The sequence below is a fragment of the Miscanthus floridulus genome, chromosome 1 (assembly GCF_019320115.1).
Source record: "Miscanthus floridulus cultivar M001 chromosome 1, ASM1932011v1, whole genome shotgun sequence".
Taxonomy (NCBI): Eukaryota; Viridiplantae; Streptophyta; class Magnoliopsida; order Poales; family Poaceae; genus Miscanthus; species Miscanthus floridulus.
The window spans coordinates 162711130-162721281 of NC_089580.1; the positions used below are offsets into that span (position 1 = coordinate 162711130).

General features: G+C 45.9%; 1 protein-coding gene across 1 annotated transcript; it reads right to left on the reverse strand.

Moving 5' to 3' along the window:
- Window positions 1–254: 254 nt before the first annotated feature.
- On the reverse strand, window positions 255–2312 carry LOC136500196 (GDSL esterase/lipase At4g16230-like). Its single transcript, XM_066495575.1, has 5 exons — window positions 1894–2312; window positions 1635–1765; window positions 1020–1265; window positions 665–920; window positions 255–557 (listed from the first exon to the last, which is right to left on the reverse strand). The coding sequence occupies exons 1-5, from the start codon at window positions 2165–2167 to the stop codon at window positions 334–336; spliced, it is 1131 nt and encodes a 376-aa protein (XP_066351672.1). The 5' UTR covers window positions 2168–2312; the 3' UTR covers window positions 255–333.
- Between the last annotated feature and the right edge of the window lie 7840 nt (window positions 2313–10152).

The following is a 10152-nucleotide window of genomic DNA, read 5'->3' on the forward strand; positions in this document are numbered from 1 at the left end:
ACCGATCTCATCCGATGTATTTCATACCTCCAATCATCCAGAAACTTTAGTTGTTTTTGTTGTAACCGCCAAACATGTCACGAGTTCACGTCGCAAGAAGTGGTCATGGAAAACTAGAACGAACAGAAATATTCCTAAACAAAGAAGGACGCGCGCGAGATACCGTCCTACAGTATCTAGATAAGCACGAAAAGTGATGTTACACCGAAGAGGGTCCAATCACCGCAACCTAATATCTATGGGGGAAAAAATGATGAATCCAAATTAACAAGCAGCTAGCTCTAGCTGTAGCCTGTAGCCGTAGCACCGGCTCGTTTGATCCACCGGTTGAGTTCAGGTGACGATGAGCTGACGCACGTTGACCGGCGAGATGTCCTCGGGTCCGCCGTCGAGGATCCGGCGGGCAATGAGCGCGTTGGCGGCCTCGCTGGGGTGGTAGGGGTCCCAGAACACGTACTTGGACCTGTCCGCGCAGTACCGCGACGTCGGCCCGCACGGCACCAGCCCGCCGAACCGCTCGCCCACGTAGCAGCACGCCGAGTCCGCTACCTCGAACCCTGCACGACACGAGCACAGCAGATTAGAATCCGAATCCCCATGCGAATTGTGATTCTAGACTATATGAGTAGCCCGGTTATTTGTTCACGGTGCGCGGATGCTGTACCGTGGGATCTGTAGTTGGCGATGATGTCGGAGAAGATGCGATAGACGTCGGCGTAGACGAAGCGCGAGCCGGGGAGGGCGGCGCCCAGCTCGTCCACCAGGGCCCTGAGCCGGCGGTTGAAGGCCTGCGCCAGCTGATTCGGGAACTCGGCGCAGGCCGTGCCGGCCGACGGGTTCGTCTCCCTCTGGTACGGGATGCAGCCGATCGGCCCCACGTTCACCACCACGATCTTGCGGGCGTCCAGGAGGTACAGCCTCTGCAAACGCACGGCAAACCACAGCTATAACAACGCATTGCCATTGCGAGATCCCTGACGGCGGCTGCCCAGCTGCAGCTGCAAGCGAGAGAAGCTTACGGTGAGCTGCTGGCGGTACTTGGCGATCATGGCGCTGATGAAGGCGACCGGAGGCGTCGTGACGCGCTGTGGCACGGAGAAGATGGGCGTCAGGTAGTTGTTGATGAAGTCGTTGGAGCCCATGGTGACCGAGAAGAGCGCGCCCCGCAGCAGGCTCACCGCCTCCACCTCCCCGTGCCGCGCGATCAGGTCGTGCCGGCTGTTCGCGTAGTTGTCGATCTGGGCGTCCAGGTTCAGGCGCCCACCCTGTGTTAGACAGATCAGACACATATCACCAACAGCTTGCGTTAAGGGCTTAAGGCAACCACACTATCTGTCCGTCTCCCATTCAAAATGACTTCTTTTTGTACTATGTAGGAGTAAAAGCTTATCACTGATGACAAGTTCATCATAGGGAACAGTGAAACAGTAAAATGACAGCATTTTTGTACGGTAATGCAGGCATGCAGCTAGCAATTCGTTATTTGTTAGCTCTGTGTTTCACGCGAAAGAGAAGTTTTTGGAGAACAAACTCATGCAGGTGCGATGACCAAGTTCCGTCAGAACAAGCTAAGCATTGGGGGCAAAACGTAAGCATTTGACACAAAAGATTTGGTGGAGGCCATATGTACTGACGAAGATACTGCCGGTTTGGTTGAGGATGCCTCCGCCGCCGGACGCGTAGTTGACGCCTCTCATCACGGCGTCGCCCGTGGTCTCCGGGGCCATGTACGGCGGCACGAACCCTCCCAGTCCCATCTCTTGCCCTGAAACATCAAACATCCAAAGGAAAGTGTGGAGAAATTCAGAAGGCAATCTGCTGGCAGGCAATGGCTGCAATGTACGAGTAACATAGCATCAAAGATCAGGCAAAGAGACTGAGTGCGTATGCCACCTAGGATGTCGATGATGGTCCGGCCGTTCGTGTACCGGCCGGTGGGCTGGTGGCCGAAGAAGTCGATGCCGTTCGGGGGGTAGTTGGCCTTGGACAGGGAGACGATGTAGTTGTTGTTGCCGGCGTCGACGAGCGAGTCGCCGAAGATGAAGTTCGGCGGCATGCCCGCGCCGCCGGCGACGCGGGTACGAGCGAGCACGGCGAGGCAGGCCAGTAGTAGAGCGAGACGAGACGCCAGTCTAGGCCGCCGCTGCTCGTGCGGTCGTCGACGCATCGATCGATGAGGCAAGTGTGTCACGTACGCTCTGGGAGCGGGAGATCTCAAGCGTGGGGTGGTGGGGACAAGAAAACTTTTCCCTTCCCCTAGTAGAAAGCTGCTGTTTGAGTGTTTCGCAGCATGATAGAAGCCGGGGAGGTTGGTTGCGGTGGAGGAAAAGGTTGATGGCGAGGGAAGAAAGCTTTGCCTGGTTATATAGCACACGAGAAACAGAATCTAAGTGGCTGCAGAAAATAATGCAGACAGCTGAGTCACTGAGACGATAGATAGATAGAAGAAAACAAGCTAACAGAAATAGGCTTGGTTGATGCTTGCAAGTAGGAGTAGGAGTAGTACCAATTAGCTCTCCAAATACCAGTATACTACCACAGATGGCAGACAGAGGTTTAAACAGAGAACAAATGTACGCAAAGAAAGCCGCCAAGAAACCGAGACTGACGGGGAGGAAAGACCGTGTGACCTGCGACTGCGAAGGCCGTTGCAAGCAACGTTATATGAAAACCACACATGGCATTGTTTTCGCATGACGGGTAAGGTATACACGTATACAAGGTACACGTCTAAATCCGACCGACTGGCAAACAGGCTGAAAGCAACGACCCGACACTCAAAACTGCCTCGCGGGTGGCCTGCCTAGCTCTGTTGCAGCCTCGCATGCAATTCAGAGCCTGTTTGGCAAGGTTCTAGGAGCTCCTACTTCTCCTAAACCAGCTATAATAAGGAGTTGTTTTCTTTCTCCTCGTGAAATGAACCAGCAGTCCGAAGAAGCCATGTTTTCTAGCTCCTCCGGTTTCCAGCTTGTCGGTGTTTTGAGTTACCACCAACGAGTAAATTTCTAATATTGCGCGTCTGACTCGGATGGTGTGCTAAGAGGACCTAGGGTTTATACTAGTTCGGACAGAATGTCCGTACGTCCAGTTCGCTGCTGCCGCTCGTGTTACTAGCATTGAAAGTTCGTAGTAGGGGTTACAAACAGTCGAGAGAGGGACATGTCCTAAGTCTCTGGTGAGAGGAACGAACGGGCGACGAGGGCTCGGTCGCTTCTCTACTATGTGCTTGTGTGTTCTAATCGGCTCGGGGTTCGAGTTCGAATCGGTGTGATGAGTTACGATGCGATCGATTCGAGTCTAGTCCCCTTCATGGAACGCCCTGCTTTTCCTTTTATAAGCCAAAGGAAAGTATTGGTTACAGTTGAGAAAAAAGGAAAGAAGGAGAAGGAGAAGAAGTCCTCCAGGATCGCCGGGTCCTTCTTTTCCTTCATGCGGGTCTCGCCAAACTTGTAGACGTCAACAGGGACAGCTCCACATCGCGGCCCTGTCCGTCACTGGCACCATGCGCAGGTGTCATCTCCTGGTCGTGGTGTTCCACTCCGTCGCGGCGAACATCGTGGTGAACTGACACGTATATCAGTGCCCGTACGAGGGTTAGGCAGAACAGCACCGATACGTCCTAAAAGGATCAAGATGTCTAAGGGGGGGGGGTGAATTGGACTAATTCTAAATTTCTTTAAAAAAATTAAGTCCTACGGTTAGCCCAATTAACCCCTTGTGCCTAGAAAGTGTTTCTATTGATCTACCGCATAAAAGTTTAGCGACCTATGTTCCAATCATACTCTAGCATAACAATTCTATGAATATAAATGGCAAGAATTGAATTGCTCAAAGTAAATGCTTAAAGTAAAGAGAGAAGGAGAAATACGGCGATATTTTGTCGAGGTATCGGAGAGTCGCCACTCCCCACTAGTCTTCGTTGGAGCACCCGCGCAAGGGTGTAGCTCCCCCTTGATCCGCGTAAGGATCAAGTGCTCTCTACGGGTTGATTCTTTGACACTCCGTCGCGATGAATCACCCACAACCACTCACAACTTGAGTTGGGTCATCCACAAGCTTCACCGGATGATCACCAAGCGCCCAATCACCACCAAGCCATCTAGGTGATGGCGATCACCAAGAGTAACAAGCACGAACTTTCACTTGACCACGACAAGCCTAATGAGAAGGGTGGATGCACACTTTGCTACTCTTGCTTTCACTAATAAGGGCTCTTTTTGGGATTCTCAAATCTCAATCACCTCACTAGGACCTTGCTCTTCTTGGCACTCTCAAGGGTGTTTCTCAGCTGTTGAAATAAGCAAAAAGTATCCCCACACGCGAATGGAGAAAGTATTTATACACCCGTGTTCAAAACGAACCGTTATGTGCCTCTGCGGGGTGACCGGACGTTCCGGTCATGTTGACCGGACGCTCTGGTCAGTTCTCCTCGAACTCTAGTGTTTAAGTTGTGACCGGACGCTGGCACTGACCGAACACGTCCGGTCGCGATTTTCCCTCTATGGAACCTTACTAGAGTCGATCGGACGCTGGCACCCAACGTCCAATCGCTCATCTCTCAGCATCCGGTCGCACCAGACGAAATCTCCTTGATCAAATGAACTGACTGGACTCTATGCCAGCATCCGGTCACATCGGAACCAGCATCTGATCAATATTTGACCCTCCATTCACTTCCAACTCTCAATCATACGTGAATAAAGTTTGCTCCAATGGATCTAAGAGCTTTTTAGGAGCCACCTAGTGCTAGTTTTAGCAAGTGTGCACCACACCTAACCCACTAGACTCACCTAGGTCAAGCTACCCGTCCGTACCCCCCTTAATAGTATGGCCAAAGAAAAAATAAAGTCCTAAACTACTCTAAGTGTCTCTTCAACTCTAAACGACACTTAAAACTAGTCCATCCTTAATCTTGTCGTCCATCCTTTGAAAACCGAAACGATTTCCATCGTATGGGCATGACCACCATGATAGCCTAATCGATCTACCGTGACCTAACTTAATTGCCTCTGCAAAACATACGTTAGTCACAGTAATCACGTATTATCATTAATCACTGAAACCCAACTAGGCGCCTAGATGCTTTAAATCTCCCCGTTTTTTGTGATTGATGATAATACCACCTCGAGTATGTGAAAGAGTTGAGGTTTTTAACATGCTTGGTTCATATAAGCTTTTGATAATAAGAACAAAAGTGTTAGACAAGCTTATATGACCCAAGCCAACATGATGTACTCAAAAGATTTGAAATAAGCATGAGTACAAATAATAAAGCTCATTTACATCGGAGTAAAACACGGAAGCAAAGCAAATGAGCATAACACACGTGATATGACATATAAGTAATTCAAAGTAGAGAGCACACATGTCACATATCACATAAATATCACAATTACGATCACACTTAAGTAGTTCAATGCATAATAGTAAACATGAATGTATAATGTATCACACATAAAACTTCAAATGTAATAGATAAGTTATAAGTTAATAGAAAGACTCCCCCTAAATGTATCGCTCCCCCTAAGGCTAACATACTCGATCCCTCTCCCCCTTTGGCGTCAAACACCAAAACCTAAGGGTCGATCAGCGGGGCTGCAACGGACGAGTCAGACGCTGAGGTATGAGGAGCGAGCTAGAACTATATGCCATCATCATCTGATCCTGAGCTCTAAGCAGTCTGACCCTCTATAGCTGGAAGCGATGCTGAAGCGGTCTGGGTCAAATCTAGAACTGGCGCTACCTGCTCTGATGATGCAACTAACAAAGGGAGCGTCTTTCTAGTCCCGGTAATAGGTGCAACTGTAGAAGGACCTAGGACATGTAGCTCTGGCGGTGTAGGCTGCCCTATCAACTCACTGAATGAAGCACCAAGGCTCCTAGAAACTAAAGTGAGCACTGACGAACTCTGAGGTGGAGTAAAGCCCATATGACGAGGTGTGAACTACAGGGCTGGCACTGGCAAAGCAAACCATTGGGACACCTGCTCTATAGGTGAAGGAAACTATGGCACTGACTATCCCTAACTCTAAAGCCCACTAGTCTGGAAAGTTGGAGTCATAGAAGTGGTGGCAGATTGACCAAGCTGGGGTGAAGGCTATGGCGGTGGAGCTCCAGTAGCTATCACAACATGCAGCATAAACCCAAGTAGCTGCTGCTGCATGAGAAGCTGTTGTTGATGCATGGCCTGCTGCTGCTGCTGTTGGATCGCCTGCTGCTGTCGCTGAAACTCATCCTGTCGAGTCTGAAATTGTGCAAATGTAGCAGCGGTCTCCTAAGCCTAGCGAGCCTGATCCTATCTCATCCGCTTAAGTATAGCAAGTAGAGCAGGATCTGTCTATGGTGTAGGTGGAGCTGAACTAGAGTTAACGGACTCATGGTCATGTCGTCAAGGAGGCATCTAAGGGATAGGCTGGTAGTCATTATCTGAGCTATCACTGGTGTGACAGAACCGCTCAATTTATATAAGATCAAGTACGATTGTCCCCACTAACACGTTGACACGCACATACTTTCACTTATATAAACCCGGTAGTCCACCGAGTATGTCGAAAGACCTCGGTAAATCAACATCACAACCAAGATCGCATGATTAAGCAAATACACATCACATATACAGGGTTGCAGCAGAAATAATATTATAAATGGGTTCACAAATAATAGTACAAGTTTGGGTTTCAAAACTAATTAGTGAAAATAACATAGCTTTCAAAAGATTACATTAATATATGTTTCAAATACATTGCTAGCATAAGTGACATCATCCGACAAAAGTATATAGATGAGAAGTAACTATAGAATCACCGAGCCCACTTGCGGTTAGTCACCATCTTCAACAGGCCGAGAACTTCACCTACAACATGATGGGATAAACCCTGAGTACTCAAATGTACTTAGCCAGACTTACCCGTCGAAAACCAAAACAAATGACACCAAGGATCATGCATAGCTTAATTTAGTGGATCTGGCTGGACAACCTTTTTGCATAAAAGCTTCAGTAACCATTAGCATTATTCACCTATACAGCAGTGACTTTTAGCCATTACATACCCTCTATATTAGCACCTGTACTAATCAATCACTTGATTAAGTTGCAAACAATAATAACCATATCAGGTATTTCATGGCTCATTGTCGTCATCATCATCATCATCATCATTTAACCATATCTTTAAATTTAGTGAATCTACGTTGCCGCTGCTTAGTCAAGTTCTCACTATCCGAGAGAGACGGCGATTCAAATCGATTCCTATCCAGCTAGAGGGGTATTCCTAACACAAACCCTGCTTCCCCCGTCAGGGTCGCAAATAAGTCACCTTTGGCATAATTTAGGAGTCACGAGTTCAAACAGATCGGCATTCTCAGAGAACCACTCTGCCAAGGTTGCTCGGGACTCTAACCTGCCTTGGACTTATGCCAATGGCTCTCCGCACATCCTTACTAACTCTAGAATGCGCGCTACTAGGCTTTGCGGTCGGAATGACTTATTCGGCTAGCTAAGTGTTAGGCTACACTCAACATGACATGAGGACGTACAGCGTATCGGTCCTTAAACGACACAGACAAGGATAGATTCACACCCAAGACCTCCATGCCTTGTTGTTGCACTACCGTCATCCCGTCCGGTCTCCATTCATTATTAACACATGGTTCTTTTCTCATAATAGCATATATAGCCAACTGTGACCAGAGCTCATCCTACATCTCGTAGGTGACAGGAAATCACCTAGCTTCTACCGGTCTATGCATAGCTAAGCAGCATTTGATCCTACACTTAATTAGGATTCACAGGATTTTATCTAGACAAGATAAGGATATAATGCAATAATTGGTTCCAACCAATTCCTATACTTAATGCATCATCAATAATAAAAGATACTCAAGATATTTATAAAAACATAGGAGACTTAGAATGCTTCGGGGCTTGTCTAGGATCCGATACAAGTCAGTTCAGTTAGCTTGCACCATCTTGGTGACATCTCTGGTCCTAGCACTTGCTTAGCCCTTTCATCTTCAGGATAGATCCACCATGCACCTTCCTCGGGTTCGGCTCCAACATCATGTCCTTCACGTGGTTCATCTAGCGTACCTAATTGAGATGCATGATGTAAGTGCATGAATGCAGGGAACAGTAATAAAAGATGCATCACATAAAAACATTCAAGACAAGCACAAGGCTACACCACATGACATGAGTACTTAGAGAGCAAGCTATTCACATCAAACCAAACATCGAGATAGCAAGTACATCAAGCATGACATATTAGTTTACTTAAGTTCTATTCAAATCACTTTAACTTACCAAGTTTAGACAACCTAATATACAATTGCTCATCTTCAGTTAAGGGCCTAGCACCTGCAACTAACAAGTTATCTAAATTAGCCTAGCATCTAAATCATCACATCAACTCATATCAAGCAAACAAGTTATTCACGGCAATCACAGAGTTAAGGCTACAAACAGCAGCAGCTAATTTTACTCATAACAGGAGTTGTACTAATCCAAAAGACATGCAACAAGACAATATGGAAATCTTATGAAATTGTCTACAATTCATATTTAAACCTCTCAGCATGATTCCAAAGTTAACAAGGTCAAACAGGCACATTTATCAAATCTGGTCCAGAAATTCCAGAGAGCTACAATTTTTGAAGACCAACTTAGAACAATCATAACTCACAAACTATTTGGCCACATGCCATGAAAATTTAACACAAGCTAGTTAGGTGAGTTATATATAACTTTCTTATTATCATCTTAAGATGATTCTTCATATAACAAGGTCAATTAATCTAAAGAATGCATCTCTGTCTAAAACATGGATAGAAAATGACATGCCACTTTAAACAGCTATAACTGAAGTTATACATGTCCAATAAATGTGGTTCTAGACTTTTTATAAAGCTTAAAAAATTATAAACAACTTTATTAGAAACACCTAAAGCTAATTCTACTATTAAGAAGGCCCCACAATAAGAACAAGGAAACCCTCTCTGGGTTTGGGCAGAAACAGCCAGAGATATTCAAGCGAGTATAACTCAAGATCTACTTAACCAAAAATCATGATATTTAGCTTTTCGAAAAGCTTAATAAAATTAATACAACTCATGTATTATCATAAAGTCATGATTCATAACTTAACTAAGCCAATTAATTCAAACATGCAGTCCTATTCAGAATAGGAGCAAATCAAACCAGGGCATTTGTTATTTTTATAAATCTTAAACTATCAAGCCTAAAATATTGAAATTTTTACCAGACATCAATAATAACCTTAGTAGCACTCCACAAAAATTTAACAATTATTTGAGCACAACAACTACAGTTATAAAAAAGACAAGTAAGACTAGCATTCAAACTCTAACTGCACAAATCCATTTTTATAGCTAAAACTTTAAACTAAAACATGCCATATTATAGATCTAATGCATAGATAATTTGACAAGGATTCCACAAAGTCCTCATTTACTATTTTATGATTTTTATACTAATTACTTTGAATTTTCAAAGTTCATCATTCAAATCTGTAAAAACAAAAGAAAAGACATGTAAGTCTTGCATCGGGGTCCCTGCGGAAAACTGAAATCAAAGATCAATGATTGACCCTTTTTGACACTATTCACCAGAGTCACGGTTCCTTCACTTACCCCCTCACTTTCTTCAAATTTAAGCGCGAAGTCCTTCGTCTTCTCTGCTTATGACGGCGGCACAGAGAGCCTGGCCGGCTTGCGGCTCCGGCAGGGGTACGCGGCGTCCATGCACGGCGACCACGTCGGCAAGCTGTCGAGCAGGTGGCGGGCACCGGTGTGGACAAGGTGGGGAGCTGATTTGGGCCGCTTCCGGGTCAAATAAAACCTTGGGCCAAAAATGAAGTTTGATCACCTCGGTCTGCTCTACATTTTTCATTAAGGCACTCAAGTCATTTGAGCAACATAACAGTGGGTAATTAACCTCCAAGTTAATAGCGTCAGCACATTAACAGCGATGAACAAAAGCCCAAATTGATGCTCAAAACGAAGTCCAATGAGTGCCATATTTATACATGCTCATCTCCATCATGTACACTCCAACTTTTATCTTTGGACCAAGTCGAGTTGCTTAACAAATTTTGGAGAACGCGGAATGCCAACGTCGTTGCTTAGCGAAACTCC

Bases quoted from the DNA above. Each gene is read 5' to 3' on its own strand.
- LOC136500196 (XM_066495575.1), bottom strand. From the start codon at position 2,167: ATGCGTCGACGACCGCACGAGCAGCGGCGGCCTAGACTGGCGTCTCGT. The intron at 921-1,019 runs GTAAGCTTCTCT...GTGCGTTTGCAG, and splicing joins AGTACCGCCAGCAGCTCACC to AGGCTGTACCTCCTGGACGC. The intron at 558-664 runs GTACAGCATCCG...CGTGTCGTGCAG, and splicing joins CGCCAACTACAGATCCCACG to GGTTCGAGGTAGCGGACTCG.